Below are 17,506 nucleotides of genomic sequence, written 5' to 3'. Positions count from 1 at the left end.
GGCGATCCCTATGCTGCATGCAGCTGGTGGCAACATTTTCTCCAAAACTGATCTCGTTCTGTGACAAACCTCTAGTGCCTTCTCAGCTCAACTGGTTTACTTGGCTCTGCATTTAAGAGATCCTCTTCTAAGACTGAAAGAGGGTTTGATGGTAAACTCTACTATTGCTGGCATTTGCAGGCAGTTCTGGACCAACCTTTGCAAGAGGCAGGAGAAGCTGGTTGGAAGGATCCCACTGGCATTCCTGTACTGCTGAAATGCTCAAAGGGAAGTAAAGCAGCAGATATATGCAGGACTCAGCTGAACCAAGCCTGCTAGCACTACCACGTGTCAGTAGTCCCTGCCTAGGTTGATGTAATGCACTAGAAACAAGGAAAGTTGCTTCCAAGCCTGAGAACCGAGTTGCTGCAGGAAGCCCAGCGCCAAGGTGCAGCCCACACACCAGATGATGCTGGGATGTGCTTCCAAAATGAATCCTGTGGGCATATGGCAGCGAGGGGATTGCCAGGACACAGTGAAGGATGAAATGACAAGTGTGATGCCCCACTAAGCTTGGGATGGCCAGCAAGGGCCTGTGAACTCTGTACAGGTATGCATTTCCCAAAGGGCAGTTAACCCGGCACTCGGCAATGCAGCACTTCAACTGCTGGGCTCTGCTGTGGAGGACAGCAGGCATGGCCTTGTCCTGTGCCATTGTGTTCATAAAGAAGGGAATTAAATGTCAAAGTCACCAGTGCTGTAGTGCACAGACCAGACTGCAGCAATCTGAGAGATGCTGGCAGTGAGCTGGCTGGGGTAGAACAGACCAACTGCAAGCAAGAGGTTCCCTGTGGCATTTGCCATCCTGTAGTTAAAAAGTGTTCAACACCTCCAGTGGGAGCTGGATGCCCAGTTTTGAGCCCCCCTAACCTTATCAAATGTGTAGAGAAAGGATCATGCTGGGTAAGTCTAAATCAGTCAGCCTTTGGGTCGCATCTAGGGCCAGCAGGTCCCCTCAGAGGACAGGCTTTGCATGCCGAAGTGTGGCTTATTGGGAAAATCAGCCTTATGGGAAGGGCTTTCATGGCTGGATCCGGGGGGAACACAGACAAGATGGGGGTCCCAGCTCCCAGGACGGTCACCCCCCTGCATCCTGCACGTCCCAGGCAAGCAGGGCTGCGTAGGATCCTTACCTCCAGGATGGTGCACCGCTCCGACTGGCACTCCACATCCTCGCAGGGCTGGAACATGCCCAGGGTGACGCAGTTCAGGAGGATGACCAGCATGCTGATGTGCTCGAACCAGGTGAGAGGAAGGTGTTAAGGAGAGCACACACTTCAAAGTCAGGAGGGGGGGAGCTGAGGCACCGTGCTGTTTACACATCAAAAAGCCTTCACTCCTGGCACAAGCAAAGAAGAAAACACAGCCAAACGGCCCAGATTTGCTGAGGTTTGAAGTTTTTGGCAACTGAGGAAAGGGCCTGGGAAAGGATGCTCCTGTTGAGATGAAGGAACAAGCCATGCCTTTCATTTCCTACACAGCAGCAAAGCCAGAGAAGTGCAACCAGGCGCACAGCTATGCTTTCCCTCTCAGGTCCCACACACTTCATCCTCTTCTCTTCTTCATGCATGCCCAGGGCAGCTGAGAGCAGAGCAGCCTCCATCCTCCTCCCACAGCAACTTTTATCTACAGATCTCAAAGAGTTTTAGCAGTGAATCACCCCACAGGTCTGCCAGAATTAACTCTTTCACTACCAAGCTAAAGAAAGCAAGACAAGGATAGATTAATTAATTCAGGCACCACCACCACCAGAAAACCCGGCTTGTGCCTGGTTCCTTGCTCCAGCCAGCGAGGTTTCTCTGCTGGTTTCCGTCTCGAGTCATGAGAAAATGTGCTGAATACAGGTTACCTCATTCCTACCTGGTTTCTAAGTCTCATGGATCTATAGAGTCCATTTTGAGTTTTACATCATGACCGAGGATGAAGGCAAAACAAAGCCAAGCTGGTGGCACAAGTTGGTAGCACCAAGGATGGCATCGTGTCGGGATACAGATATAAACCAGGACCCAGGGTGCACAGCACGGGCTTTGAAAGGGAAGGAAAGGGCTCAAGGCTGGATGTCTCCAGGCACCAAAAATCCCCCAGAAGACCGTACGCTCTTACAGGACCCACCAGTGCTCAACTGCACTACTATCAGTAGTTTCAATGTAGTAAGTGGCGATTTGCATCACTTGATTGTTGAAAAACAGGCCCAAAGCTTATGATTACTGCTGCTGGTATGACTATTAAAAATAATAAAATAAGACTTGGGAGAACTAAATAGGAGTTTCACAAATTAAGCATGAATGAGAGATCTGTTCTTAGGAAAATAATTGGAAACATCTGTGTATGAATAAACCCTTATGCTTTCAAACACACAAACATATGTGAGCAAGGGATCATGCAGAAAGAACCACATAGACATTGTCTTATTTCTGATAACAACAGTTCTTCTGCTTTGGAAACCTGAACAAAAAACCCTTACTGTATTTACCTCTGCTGCTTTTAGATATATTTTATCTGGCATTTTATTAGTTCAGTGTAAGATTTATGGCAGCATAGGATTTGGTGTGTACAAGGCTGCAGTCTCAAACTCCTTTTGCATACACACTCTCATTTACCCAGATTAATAGAAAAAAGAGAAATCAGCAGGGTCTGGTCCTGCAGCTTCCTGAAAACCTGCAACCAACCCACTTCTCATTTTAGAGAGGGCCTTAATTTAAAAATTCAGAGCTAGGATCACCTTCGAGCCCATGCTGGGGACCAAACACATCAGACTTGGAAACGCAGTTGTCTAAAATGGAAATGCATAAAATCAAATAAACAAATTAAAACAAAAACCCAGGTCACCTTGTCAGCGATGCAGAAGGAGCTGGAGCAGGCAAAGCTCATGGCCACAGCCCCAGAGGACTTGTGCATTGCTGAAATACCAACATTGGTTTACTTTAATTCCTCCCTCCCTTCAATGATTTCTTTCTGATTTTTTTAGGGGCTGTTTGGATGCCCTTCCCTTTTGCCTAATTAGATGCAGAGTAGCGATCTTGCTCCACAGAGAAAATAGCCTGCACTGGACCCAAACAAAGCCCAACCCGTGGCCATATCCTACTTACAATATTTGCATTGCTTGATGGGATTCATGTGGAACTCCCTGTAAACAGGGCTCCTGTGCTATTCCCAGGGTGCCTGCAGTTGCATTCATTTCAGTTATTATACTTGCAGATAATTTTTTCCCTCTAAAGTAAAAAAAATAAAAGCACCTGTATTTTGAGCTGTTAAAAAAGGTGTAACTACGCTGATGCATTAGGTCTCCTGCTTCCCCCAGAGGAGGGGAGCACACTGGCCCTGTGCCTGGTTGCTCCAACCTTGCTCCTGCCCTGGGACACTGATCATGGGCTTGTGCCAACTCCATCCCCTGCTGCTCCAGCACTGGGGAAGTGTACAATGTAGGCTTTTCCCCACCACAAGGTGATAAGGCTTTTGACCCACCATCCACCAAGGGTTGCTGGTCGTGTTCCTGTTCTCCGTCCTGCTCCTCACCACCTGAGCCCCTGTTTCTAGCAGAACTCATCAAGAATTAGATTTTGTTTTCCATTAGAAAACACTGATTTGTCAAAAGTGAATCATCAGCAAGGACCGGTTTTGATGGCAACATTCAATTAAGACAGACTTTTTTTTAAAAAATATGGAAGAATCTGTCACTTGAAAGGCAGAAGCACAGCCCATTGCTGAAGGGAGTCCTCAGGAGCATGGGAAACCCTGATGGATACCAGGGTCTGCCATGCCCCAGGTGCTTCTGTCTTCTGGGTTGGTGCCTGTTTGCTGCTCAGATCACTCTCATAATGATATAAAATGACAAACATTTCAAAAAGAAATTTTTCTGAGCAGAAAACCTGCCTGCCCTCTGGATTTGGCATCTGCCCCTGATTTTTGGTTTCTGTGGAGTGACTGAAGCCTAAGGCTGAAGATATTTGTGGGATGAAGCCCCTGTTCTGCTGAGCTACCCCGGACATTTGTTCAGGCACTCTGCTCGTCAGATTTCTAAAAAACTTCCTTCCTTTATTCTGAATGATCTAATTAAGTTTTTTATGGTTAAATAATCACCTGCAGGAGAAGAATTGTCACTGGAGTGGAAACAAGTGCCTTGATTCCTTAATGACAGGCAGAACCACCACTGTCCCCTATCCACCTAACATCAAAGCCAAATTTGGTGTATTTCAGGATGTCAGAAGAGTTGTTTTAATTTTCTAAGAGAAAAAGAAAGGCTGTCCCACAGCTTTGTGGTCACAGGTGTTTAGAGGCTGTCAGCGTAGTCAGCAAGGCTCAGCCACGACTGTGAGATGGAAATGACAATGCTGCTGCATGTAGAAAGGAAGGAGACAAAAGAAAACTTGTGTTGCCTTTGAAGAAAAGGCTGAAAAGATGGAAGAAAACCCACTGTAGGGAACAGTTTTGCTTTGGCTGGAGGAGGGAGGAGGAATCCCCTGCTCAGGGCTCAGACATTTTCTGGGGATGCTCCTGTCCTCCTGTCATACCCGAACCCTTCCCGAAGGGATGCGGCTGAAGGGGTCTGAGCTGAAAGGTCCTGTCCCTGCTCAGCCCTTCCAGCCCACCTTCTCCTCCTGTGCCTGTGGCTCCCTCGAAGGCATTAAGCTCCTGCCCTATTTATTTTCACATCTGATTAATGACAGTGAAATCCCTAATTTGAAAGTGGGATTACCCTGAGTGGTCTGCCCCAACAGGACTAATCCTCCCTCCCTCCGGTACACAGATATTCAAGGGAATTTCAGTTCATTGAATTTCAGTTCACTCCCCACTTCGTGGCTCCTGGCTCCAAGGAGCCCCCAAAGCTGTGATTTAACACCCTAGAGCCCCCCAAAGCCACCCGGAATTCAGCAGCCATGTGGATACATCCCAAAGCAAACCCCTGGGGGGTGGGAGATGCTGCTGCTTTTCAGGATGGCATTACAGAGAGCACCTTTGTGCAGCATCCTTCCCATGAAGCCTGGGCCACTTCCAAATGCCCATCAGGAAAGAAAGGTCCCATTCTAATAATTCTGGGAAAATACCCAGAGGAGAAAGACAGGAAAAGGTGGGAAAAAAGTCTGAGAGCAGCCCAACACTGGGCCTGTGTCAGCAGAAATAGCAGAGAAGGGGCTGGGGCAGAAGTCCCACGGCACAGAACAGCCTCGTGGGTGACCCTGCAGCATTGCTGCACACCCTGCCTGGCTTTTTTGGCCATCAGGAGGTCAAGGAAGGTGAGGGATGGTGACACCCAGCTCAGCCATGCAGGGCTCTGGCTCACACCCTGAGTGGCACTGGAGATGCTGAAGCTGCGATGGGTTAGGGCTGGCTTAGGGCTCTCCTGGTCCCCCGGCAGCAGCAGTGGCTTCGACCCGCTAAAACCGTGACTCTGCAAAAATGGGTACTTGTGAGTTACCATGGAAACTGCTGCTCTCCAGGCCACCGAAGCACCACCCAGTTTAAAAGCAACCAACTTCGCAACTAGGAGATTTGAAAAGCAAAAGATGCAAAGGGGAGATCTAGACTAACTGCTGGAGGCAAAGATAATTGCAAAAGATTTGCTTAACATTTCTTCCTCTGCCACAAATTCCAGGGTAATGACATCTCAAGCGTATCTGGGCCAAGCTCAAATCCCCCAGACACCCTTCAGGCAGGAGCTGGGGAGTGGCAGAGCCCTGTCCGCCCGGGGGGAGGGTTGCTTCTGGCCGCACAGCACTGTGTGCAGGATTGACACAGTTTCTTACACTAAAATCTAGTCCTGAGTTTAGAAGTAGCATCACAGAAACCAGGCTCTGCCCCAAAATGTTTTTGGCCCCACCTGCTGTTAGTGCAAGGGCTGATGCTGATGCTGTCCTGATGCCGGTGCTCTCCAGCAGCTTTTCAGAGGGTTTTACTAAAACCAGCTCCAGGAAAAGACCAGGAGCTTGAGGATTAAGAGCTCTGGTTGCCAGAAGATACCTCTGCATGGGCAAGACCTGCTTTTCCCGCTAACCTCTGCTGTGCCAACATAGCTGGTAAGGCCTTGACTTGATTTTAAAAGAGAGATGGGAATTCAAGGGTGTGTTGAAGCAGTTGCTCAAGAAAATCTTGAGTGTTTCCAGCAGGAAAACCAAATGGCATGAGCCCAGTGCAGAAAGCTGAGGCTGGCTGGCCACTCGTCGACTCCCTGTCACCTAGCCACTGGTAGCAGTGCCAGCGGATGTGTTTGAGGAGTTGGCAACCCAAAATAAAGCTGTGTAGGAGCTGTGCCTGCGTTCTGCCCAAAGGAAGTGCTCCCAGCACCTCCTGCCTCTGTCAGCAGCCCCTGCCCTCTGCCACTGGCAGTGGGGTTTGCACAGCTCCTCTGTCACCAAGGCAGTGACACAGCAAGACTCTAATCTCCTAAGGAAATTACCGATTAATTAAGGAATCCAGCTGACAAACACAGAAAAAAAAAAAAAAAAAGTCTTCAAAACTGCCGTCTGGTGGGTCCAGAGCAGAGCGGGATGTCAGAGTCAGTTTGCATCTTAGGATGCAGAGTGGAGTGAGGATGCCTGCAGTGGTATGTCATTTCATACCATCAATTTGTCTTAATGCAGCCAGTGTTTCCTGTAGACAAGTTTGCATTCAGCCTCGGATTTAAATTTTTCTTTTCCTCTTTCCCTTTTTAAAGCAGTGCATTTGTGACTTTTTGCATTACTGACCTCAGGCCCTAAACCAAGGAGCAGAGGAATGGGGCAGACTCCGGTGTCACCACAGCACCTCCGGCCAGCAGCACACAGACCTGCCCACGGGTTGCAAGGACAAAACCCAGAGGGAGAACATTAACAGCCTGGCATGCAGACCCTCACATTTAGCTTTGGAAGAGACTTAATTCCATTGAGTTTATGGCAACAGAACAAACCAAAGCAAAAGCAGAAATAACCAGTGTCCTCGCTGAGCTCAGCGCTCCTGCTGTATTTTGCAGCCATTTAGTCCAACCAGTTTAAGCACAGATCTAAGTACAGTGAGAGATCAGCTGCAGCCCAGCCTGACAGCTCCTGACATCTCCTCTGGAGATGGTTTGCACACCATGACATGGATGGTTGCAGGCAGAAGCAAAGAATGACTCTGCTGCACTGAAGAATGCCAAGCCCAAATCCAGCGTCCTCCAGCTCCTTCCCACCATAAACCTCTGCTTCTCAGCTGAAAGAGAAAAGCAAAATTAACTGCAATGATGCAACTTGGATCTCCGTTTCACACATTTTAGCCAGCAAAACAAAGTGGATAGTTCGTGTTTCTAGAAGACTTTCAGATCCTTACATATTTGTGGAATGCTGTAAGGGGATTTCTTGCACTGTAGGTTAAAGTCTAGTATTTTCTTTAAAAATTTAAAGGCCCCCTTAAATACAAAAGTGAAAGAAAAATAAACTGCTTGTCTTGAAGACTAGGTTTTCAATATCTCTTTTAAAATTGTATAGGTACAGAGTAGACTGCCATGCCTGCAACCCTGGTTTGGGTCTCGTCCGCTCCGCATCGGTTATTTTGCCACCCCAAGTAACGCAAAGAGAACTCCAGTGACGTGGGCGTAGGTCAGGCTCTGACGTACCATAACGCAACCAGTCTCCTTCACTGGGCAGCTCAGCCAGTCTGCACCTCCCCATCTGCAGGGAGATGCTCTCTACCATCCGTCACTCCAGTTCTAAAAATATTTCTGCCATAAACACAGTAAAAAATGCCAGGACCACATTACCACTGTGTTGCAAACTCCCTTGCTTTCACCCCATGCCTCATGAAAAAGGACATGCTGCTTCAGATTCCCAGGTCCTTCACAGGGATCAGTCTCAGCTTCATCTAAAAGTTCCCCTCCCTAGCCCCAACCCTCATTTCTAAGTGCCCAAGTTGGAGAGAGGCAGGAGCCAAAAGCTTAAGTGCCCAGCAACTGAAAAGCAGCAAGACAAGATCATGGCACTTACTATTTTCACATAATCTTATTATTTTTAAGCCAGTCAGGGGATTTTGGAGACTTAACCCATTATTTTAAACACTCGGATTTGGCAGTATGGTGATTATTACTGTTATCGTATCCGTACGTACTGCACACGATGCTGAGGAATAACACAAAGCAACAAAAGCCAAGTTATAGTTACAAGGAGAACATATGTTTACAGAAGGAGCAGCCAACTGAAGTTTCAGTTTTTATAGTCTAAGATGTGACTAATGCACTAAACATACATACACACTTATATATATACACACACATATCTGAGAGACGGGGATTTTTGGAGTGCTCTTGGTGAGCTGGGTATGTACTGCTCACCAGAGAGCAGCAGGACTCGGGCATGTAATCCCTCCTTTGCAGAATCGCAGCCTTATTTTGCCTTTAGCAACAAGGTTGGTCGGAAACCTGAGGACCTGCTTGTAAACCACCCAGCCCAGCACCTCGAGTGCAACCAGCTGCAGGAGGAGAGGCAGGAGAGGGGCTGGGTCCTCCAGCTGAGTGGTCCAGCAGACCCCGAGGCCAGAAGGATGCCCACATCCTTGGTCAGCCCACAAAGCAGCTGCTCCATGAGGTGGCAACAGGGCTCCTGCAAAGCTATGGAGCATTGAAGCACTTGCAGGAAAAAAGCGATGGGGATGGGGGGGGAGAGCAGGCGCTGGGGTGGGCACTGCTGCTGCCTTGTCCCACCGAGCCTCACAGCATCTGTGTGTCCCTGTCCTCTGACTGACCACTCTGAAAGGTCTGGGTATGGGTGGGAGCTGCTCCGGTGCAGAAATACTGAAGTACCTAGTGCCTGTTTTACTGCTGTTTAGGGGTGCTACCCAAATACCAGCAAATTACAATAATAATGCTTCCCATCCCTTCATGCTACCAGTAACAAAAATAGCTTTAAAAGTCTGCAGTATCCACCTCATCCTGTATGCTAAGTAACGGAAACCAGTCCAAACTCAATGATATTTGGTAAATAGGAGTGGGAAAAAAATAAAAAGAAAGAAAAAGAAAGAACAGAACTGGAAGAATAATGAGTCAGAATAAAATTCCCAAGAGGCAGTGCTGGCTGGTGCTGGCATAATTTTAAGGAACATTCTTACTTTTAAAAAGTTGATTGATTAAAGCTATTTTTAGTGCCCATACTGCACTGGATCATTTGGGTGCGTTTGCTTATGAATTGTAAAACAAAATGAGGCAGCCATACTTCAGAAATATATACCTCCCCAACAGCACCACAAACACGCAGACCAGAAGCAATATTTCAGCCTGAAAGACACCAAGTTGGCACATGTCTTTGGAGATGGGACTGGCTGCAGAGAATTCTTGTTTAAGAAAGGATTAGCCTGAGTTACTGGAATAATTGCATCCCACTAGTTTGTTATAAAATAACCATAACGGGACTCCAACCCGGTACCAGCCCCAAATGGATCTTGAGCAACAGGCTGTTCTGCTGATCTGCTGCAGGGTATGCCTTTCTCCCCCAAAATGCGAATAATTCCCTCTGCCTTGCACAGCCAGAGATGGGGGAGCTGATTTTGGGGCAGATCTGTCCTTGCCAGATGATTTTTGGCTGAAGCATGGCAGGTTGCAGCCCTGGCCATCCCAGATGTGCTGTATGCATTGCAGCCAGGGCATCCCAAACCTGTAACACTCCCCTGTTGCGATGTTCATCGTCATGCAACGCAGAAACCTTCCCGCAGCTCCCGAGAGCCTTGCACAGCTCCCTGCAAACCCCAGACCTGCTGCACAGTGGCTGTGTTCAGTGCCCAGGTTTCCCACATGCCCTTCAGATGCCTCCTCTTTCATTTTGGCACTCTGGGCAGCTGAAAAGAGTATTTGCACCTAAGGTAAAAAGCACCAAGATGTTGGCATTTGTCCTGCCGCGGAAAAGTCACTCGTGTGCGACGGAGCCACCGCTGCAAATAGCCAGCGGTCCTCAAAGAACCCACCCTGACTGACAAATCTTGGTAGTGACTGTAATGCAGAGATCAAAGCTGTTCACAGATCATTCACTGGCAGTAAAAGGAGGCTAAATCCATCTTATTATGCACCTGAAATCATTCACCTTGCTCAAGCCAATCTTTTGGAGCCATAATGAATTTAAAAGCAGTTAACTCCAGGTCCTTGTCATGTGTCATTTGTCAGACAGCTTCATTTTCCTTGCCTGTTGTCACAGCTTTGTAAGGCTGTTAAAAGACAGCCGATGCAGCAAGTCGCAGCTATTGGGGATTAAGCTTCAAACTAAAAGGATGCTACAGGCATAAAAGCACCTCGAGGGGTGCACATGCTCGCGCTGCCTCCTGATGCGGCTCAGTCAATGCAACACTAATCCTCCCTGTTCTTGGGGCTTTCTGAGCATACAACCAGGCTCCGTAAAACCTGACCACTACCATTGCTCTTCCCTGCCACGTGCCTTCCCAGCACAAACCTGTCCCGGCAGAGCTCACACCTCCCAAACAAGCTCAGCAGGGAAATCAAGGCAATGCAAATCATTGCTACGCCCAAACCCAGAGGAAAACCCCCTCACATCAGCCTGCTGGCATGCATCACCCTGGAAAAATCACCTCCACTGCCTGTGTTAAATTAGTGCCTGTTAATACCCAGAGTGATGATAGCAAATGGATTTAGCACGTCGTTAAGGCATCCTTAACTGCTGTGAGATGCCCCACAAGCAAACAAGGTTGTATCGATTAAAGTGACATAGAGGGACTTTGGCAGACCTGTGCTGTGCCAGGCTGGCTCGGGAGCTGCCCTCTGAGTTTTCATTTTGATTATATGCTGGAAAACACCACCTTGCATGATTTAAGTTCTGCAGCTGGAACCCCATGGCTGGCCCATGCCAGAGGAGTTGGGGTTAGCATGGTTTTCTTGCCTGTGATGATGGCTCTGAAGCCCTTGAGCGGTGGGTTCAGGCCACCCAGGAAAGATTCTGTTCCTGCCACCTCCATGTACTTCGATAAAATCCCTGAATAATTCAAAGGCGTTATTGCTGATTGACGGCACTCGCAGATCTCAGGGCCAGAGATCAAGTCCCTCCCACTTCATCCAAAATAAACCCAAATGATCTCTAAACACATCACAACCCGTTCAACCACCAAATCCACTAAATCCACCCAAATGAGAGCGTTTCACACTCACTAAATTCCCAGCTATCATTTACCCAGCAAGGAGACAAGGACAGAAGCAGTGTTTTGCCTAGTCCGCTCCGCCTGCATGACTCACTTGATTAAAATACATATAAGCACCTATCTAAGAAGTGACATGTGAGGGTGAGCAATCAGAGCAGGTAATTGCTTGAGAGAGACGGGTGCGTGGGTGGGACGCCAAATCCTCAGGAAACGGGTCACGGAGGGCAGAAAGCTGCAGCCGCATCCTCGGGGGTGGCTCAGTGTCATGGCAACTCGGGGCTGCCGCTTGGCTTCCCAAAAGGATGCTGCTGGGGGTGTCCCCCTGGGCAGGAGGTTGAACCCTAAATATCTCCTGTGCCAGCTTTGCTTGGTGGTAGGCGATATGGGAAGGGGCTGTGGGGAGAGGAGGTGGGAGATGTGGTTCACCAGCCGCCTGCCACCAGCCCTGTCCTCTCTGAGTTCGGCTCACACATCATATGAAGCGACAGGCTACTGCTTCTGGGGTTTGTTCCGCTTTCTGATTTCTGCTTTCTGTCTGTGGGTAAATACAAACGTGCTTTTCCTGTGGGGAGACACACAGGGGGGTTCAGAGTAAATATCACTGGCCTCATGCAGCTGCCGCATCAGCAGATCTGGACCAAGTGCAGCTTCTCCCATTTACACCAGTATCCTGGTGAATTAGATGGACCAAGGGGGGGAAGCAGCTTTCCCCGTGCCCTTGGTGCTGAGGACTAGGAGCTGTCACCTGCAGGAGACCATGCAGCATCCCTTCTGAGGAAGGTCAGTGCTAAGATGAAGCCACTCCAGGGCTGCAAGTCCCCTGGAAACATGTCACCTTTGCATCCCATTTGCCTTTTCCCTACATGTGCCCGTAGCAAAATGCATGCCATTCCCAGCCTGCACTCAGCTAAATTGCTCCACCAGCTCGCTGCCTCAAAAACACAGCCCTTGGGAAACCAAACTCAGCTGGAATCCTGAAAATAAAGAGAAGATGATGACTTTGTCTTCTCTGCCTCATCCATCCAGCCAGGGAGAAGTGCTTTACAAGAAAAAGCAAGCAAAGAAATTAATCTTTGCAGAAGCACCGTGTGGTGGGTAACACCCCCCACCCCCACCCCCCTTTTACAGATGGGGAATATGAGCAAAGAGGTTGGAGGGATGGTTTGCGAGGGCCAGCACTCCTGCTCGCAAGCCCCATTTGCACCCACATAGTGCAGTATAAAGTAAAGGAGACAAAACACCCCCCCCATGTGGGTCTTCCAAACTGAGGGTGGTGTGGTGTGTGTGTCAGGCAGAAATTGCACCCCATCCTGAGCCCTCTGAGCCTCCTTCCAGGCATCATCCAAGGCAGGACCTCAGGCTGTGTTTGCATTAGCAGGACAGTAGCTAGTATTTCCCATGGAAATATCACTTGTGGGGATGTGGCTTTCTAGGGATTATCAGATCAACTGGCCCGAGTAATGCTCTCACAGCAGGCACAGGACTCTTGTGCCCACTGCCGATCACCTCCAAACCCAAATGCTCCTCCAGGTTTCTGAGGGCAAATGAAAGGTCAAAAGATAAAAGATGCTGGAAGAGCAACAGTTGTACTTTTTCTTTCCTCTGTCCTTCACTTCAGCTACAGACAGAGCTGTGTGGGACTAAGGATGCAATGCACCCCAGCAGCCCTGGCGATAGCGGGAACTGACCTTTAGATGACTAGAGTATGAGAAAAAGCTCCCGAGGGACCAGTGACCCCAATGCCACTGTGCTTGCCCCAGCAAACAGCCCACAGTTCCCTAGTGCAGGCTCCTAGATACTCGCCTCGTGCCATGATGACCTATACTGCAATAATTTTAGTGAGAATTTTGAACCTGATTCTCAGGAAAGAGAAAAAGTGTGGTTTTCTTCCCTACCTTAGATGCTTCAGGTGTTTTACACACTGTTAGTGCCCCACCATGGCTTTCATGGCTGGTGTTTGCAAGGGAGAGAGCAGCCACGGAGATTTTTTTCTTGTTTCTATGACAATTCAGCTATGTTGGGTCCAACTGTTTTTTAAAAAAGGTCAAGTTTGTAAAAAAATCTTATCTGCTGCATTTCAGCCACATCTCCCCCTGTGGCCCCAGCCCTGGCCAGTTCTGCCATTGGGGTCCTGGGCTGAGACACAGGGACACACAGCGGAGGGGTGACTTACCCCCAGCAGCCCGCAGCCAGGATCGATCCTGTCACAGCCTCAGAGTAGCCTAGGGTGGTTTCAAACCCCTTAAATATTACATTTATTACCAACACTGATCCCTGTCTTAATGAGCCAAACTGCACCCAGAGAGGGATGTTTCCACCAGCCTGATCTAATCTCCCTCCACTTGGCTGTTTCACGCTAAAATCGGTCACTCACATTAAAACATTGTTGCCTTTTCAAATTCAATGTGCCCTGTAGCCTTTATCCAGGATTTCTAAATATTTGCCGTCACAAGAGATCAGTCCCAAGAAGGTAACAACTTGGCAGGGGGCTTCTTGGCTTGGATTTGCCTCATCCCTGCCCATTTCCAGCCATGCCTGCAGCAGTTCCCTGCGTGGCCGGTGTCCATACCAGGCAGGAGAACCAGCCACCATTAAAAGTGATGATTTCTCAGATGGCAAACAAGGCAGAAATTTGGGGCATGAATTACACAAGTGCTGGGGCTCTCCCTCCAGCTGGGTATGAAGCATTTAACAGCTGAGGAGGGATGCTGTGCTTCCACACCACTGCTCCGGCCCCCACCCTGCCCCTCCTCGTCCCACTCTCACCCCATGGGTGATTTAACCAGCGACACCCTCAAAACCTGCTCGGCCGCCAGCTGCCTGAGGAGCCAGCGTTTTCCGTGCATGGATGAATCCTCATCCTGCGATGGGATCTGGCCACTGGCTGCTGAGCCGCTGCACCCTGAACTTCACAGGCTTTTGGAGAAAGCCAAAACACTCTTTGCATAGAGGGACTAATAATAATAATAATGATGATGATAATAATGATGATGATGATAATGATAATAACAACAACAATAATAATAACAGCAATGAAGCAAATGGTCTGTGGGATAGCACAGGCAGAGGATAAGCGTGGTATTGGGGAGGAACCATGACCCAGCCCAGGGATCTAGGGCTCATCACGACAGCGGAGTCCTGCTGCCCACCACTCAGGGCGGAACGGGATGAGTCACTGAGCAAACACCACGAATGAGCAGCAAATGGCTCCAGCACATCAGAACAAACCTGGTCCTCTGCTCATGCACAGAGAAAATCAATTCTGTCAACATCAGGACAGCAGGATCTGAGACAAATGGAGGCAGCGAGCGCGGCTGGGCTGGCTCCCCTGTCTTTGCAGCTGGGATTGCCACCCTGAAGGTCCCTGAGCCCTGGCTGCTCGCCAACACCAGCTCTCATGGCCTGGCAATGGGTTTGCCAGAAATATGGTCAATCAATGTTAAAACTGGCTGGGTTTTTTTATTTTATTATTTGTTTGTTTTGGTTTTTTTAAACAGTATCAGCATCAATAACAGAAGCTGCCCTTCTTGCCTCACATAGTTAATGCTGTGTCATAAACTTGGCTGCCATTATCGATATCAATGTGACGTCGGTGTCCATGTAAATGTCACTTGGTAGCAATAATGTCAACGCTGTGGTCCCCAGGGTCAATAAACAGCAATACCAAATGTCATCCAGTCGGAAAGCATTGAGCAACTGGGAAATGCTAATACAAAGGTAAAAATCAGGGATGCACACAGGGCATTAAGTTTGTTTAGATGAAGAAACTAATTAGTCCAAAGCTCTGACAGTGTCTGGATTCAGTCTTACTTCTGCTGTAGCTCCTGCTCTTTGCTGCCGCTGTGGGCAGGGGCTGCCTGGATGCTCTCTCTGCCTTTGCACTTTCCCTGGGTAGAAAATCTGCCCTGACCAGCACGTGCCACCCCTGTGCTCCCCAGGGATGGCTCCCAGCTGCGGTCGGGGACAGTGCAGGGCACAGGCACCCACCGCCTGCCCTGCCAGCCCAGCAGAGCCTGTCAAGGGCCAGTTCCTGGCATGCATATGGATCCTGGATGAATTTACGCCATGCCATTTCTAACGATCCTTCCCGGGGTTACTTGAGAAGTAGAGGGGAGAACACATTCTGGCACGGCCACCGAGTGGAAAGGAACCGCGGCCACTGCCTGGTGCTGCATTTGGTGCACAGGGGCTGAGGGAAGGGTAACCCACTTGAGCTGGCAGACTGCTCAGGGCTCGGAGGGTGGCTTCAAAACAGCAAAATGTTTCTGACTTGTTGGCTGTAACATCTGCTCCTGCTGTGTGCTGTGCTGGGGAAGATGAATACATCCAAGAAGTGTGGCTGCTTTGCACAAGAAATGCCCTCTTAACCTAACTGATGATGTTCAGATGTGTTCACTGTAACTCTCATCTCATGCTGGAGCTCAGTGAGCAGTTTTCTCCGCTCGGCTGGTCTCTGCGCAGGGTCTGGACAGCTGTAACTGGTCTCAGGAAGGCTTTCAGCCCTGCCAAATGCCTCAGTGCATCCAAAAGGAAAGAGGGGCAGTCCAATTTTGAGTGAGTAAAAGAACACAGCCGGGCATTTGCAGCGGTTCGGCCAGCCCCACAGCACTGCATCTACCTGGGGCTTCCCTGCCTCTGGGATGCAAACAGCCTGGATGCAGCAGCAGCACTGCCCTGTCCCGGCTCTGGAGAGGAGCCATAGCCAAGCCATTGGGGGATCTGGGCTGGTCATGGACCTGGGCATGCACAGAGCTAAGCGAGGTGACAACTGGCAAAAATAAAGGACAATAATAATTGCAATCATTAGAAACAGATGGGATTTTGGTGACTTTCATCACTTTCCATTTACCACCTGCTCATCTGCTCATCCTCAGTACCCAAGAGACATACCTGCTACAGCACAGCTTTGAGAATGACCGTGCTGACACTGGAAGCCCCCAAGATCTGCCCCAAGACAGCCTCTGTGCTCGCTCTTCTCGTCAGGACAGCTGCATATTTTAATTCAGCTGCGGGAAACCGAAGTCCTGTTCCCTAAAAGCCAACCGCTTTTGCAGCCAGGGTCTCATGATAGATTTGCATAAGCAGCATCTGTCACAGACAGATGAAACCCACCTGTCTCAGCATTCCAATTTGATGGATTGACCTGCTCTTTTAACAGAGAGTATTACTGGCATAGCAGAGACTTTTTTCTTTTTTTTTTTTTTCTTTTTTTTCCCTGACTGCAATATTGAAAAAAAAAGGGGGGGTGGGTAATAAAACTAAATCCCCAATCAAACACTTCATGTTATACTTGGATCCATGGCACATTCTTCTGATGAATAGAGGCAATTATTTTTCAGAATAATTTAAGCAGCTTTGAATCAAGGGGCAGTTTAGACTGACATTTAAATGAGCTCAAATTTAAGGAAGCTGTATTATCAGCTAGTGATTTTCTACTTACTGCTTTAAATAACTCCGTGTCCCACGTTTGCAATGTAATAACTCCCTAAATTACAGCAATCTCAGGAGGCAAAGGATTTTAATGACAGAGTGACCCGCTTTGTCATGGGAGGTGCTCTGGGCTTAGGCAGGTGATGGGGATGCCATGCAACAGCACAGGGTCCCCATGTGACTGGGGACATTCCAGTGCCAGAGACACAGTCACAGCATCCCAGTGCAGGATACTGCTGGTCCTGGCAGCATCGCAGTGTGGTTTAAGGGACTTTGGAGTTAACCTTCCTCTCCCACCCCTCTCACCCTCCCCCAAACCTTCACATCGCTATCGCAGCATTTATGCTGTGTGGTTAGGTTTCCCCTGACAAATTTGGGTTTGGCTGGATGCCTCGGTGCTTTTTCTCTGCTTTGCTGTCCTGGATTAGCTGGCGAATGATAAGGACTGGCGAGCTGAACCTGAACCGCTGCTTGCTGGGGATGCCACGCAGCTCAGATGCCTTTGAGCAGTGCCCTATGGACCTTCAGCTAGTAACACTGCAACATTGCTGAGAAAAGGACTTTGCTAGGGAGACACTGGCCAGGAGCAAAACTAACTGGAAATCCTGCCTGAGGGTTCGTTTGTCCCCGCTGCAGGTTTGGATGCCTGGACAACCATTTCCCATTGACTCCTGCATCGGTCCTTGCCCCTTCCCTTGGGCTGACGCAAGGGGAAATGTGTTTCTGGATGGCTGAATGAATCCCAGAGCTGCGACACATCATCTACTCTCCTGTGGTTTAACAGCTATAATGCAAATATAAATACGTTCCTCCCACTTTCACAAGGATGTTCTTTGTGGCTTTTCTATCCTGGGAGTTAGCAGCCTTGCTGTTGTGGTATCCAAGAGCCTCATGATCTTTAACGGCTTCTTTGCATGAGTAATGCATTTACATGCATCTCACCCAAGATGATCTTTCA

The 17,506-nt window shown here is 48.9% G+C and overlaps 1 protein-coding gene across 1 annotated transcript in view; it reads right to left on the bottom strand.

The window, feature by feature from the left end:
- CACNA1H (calcium voltage-gated channel subunit alpha1 H) overlaps positions 1-17,506 on the bottom strand; it is a 254,504-nt gene that overhangs the window by 125,564 nt on the left and 111,434 nt on the right. Inside the window, exon 3 of the mRNA XM_037386651.1 lies at positions 1,173-1,284. Coding sequence (XP_037242548.1) covers positions 1,173-1,284 — 112 coding nt within the window. The remainder of the gene's footprint in view (positions 1-1,172; positions 1,285-17,506) is intronic.

Source organism: Falco rusticolus, chromosome 4, assembly GCF_015220075.1.
Source record: "Falco rusticolus isolate bFalRus1 chromosome 4, bFalRus1.pri, whole genome shotgun sequence".
Classification (NCBI taxonomy): Eukaryota; Metazoa; Chordata; class Aves; order Falconiformes; family Falconidae; genus Falco; species Falco rusticolus.
This window is presented reverse-complemented; position numbering and strand designations above follow the sequence as displayed.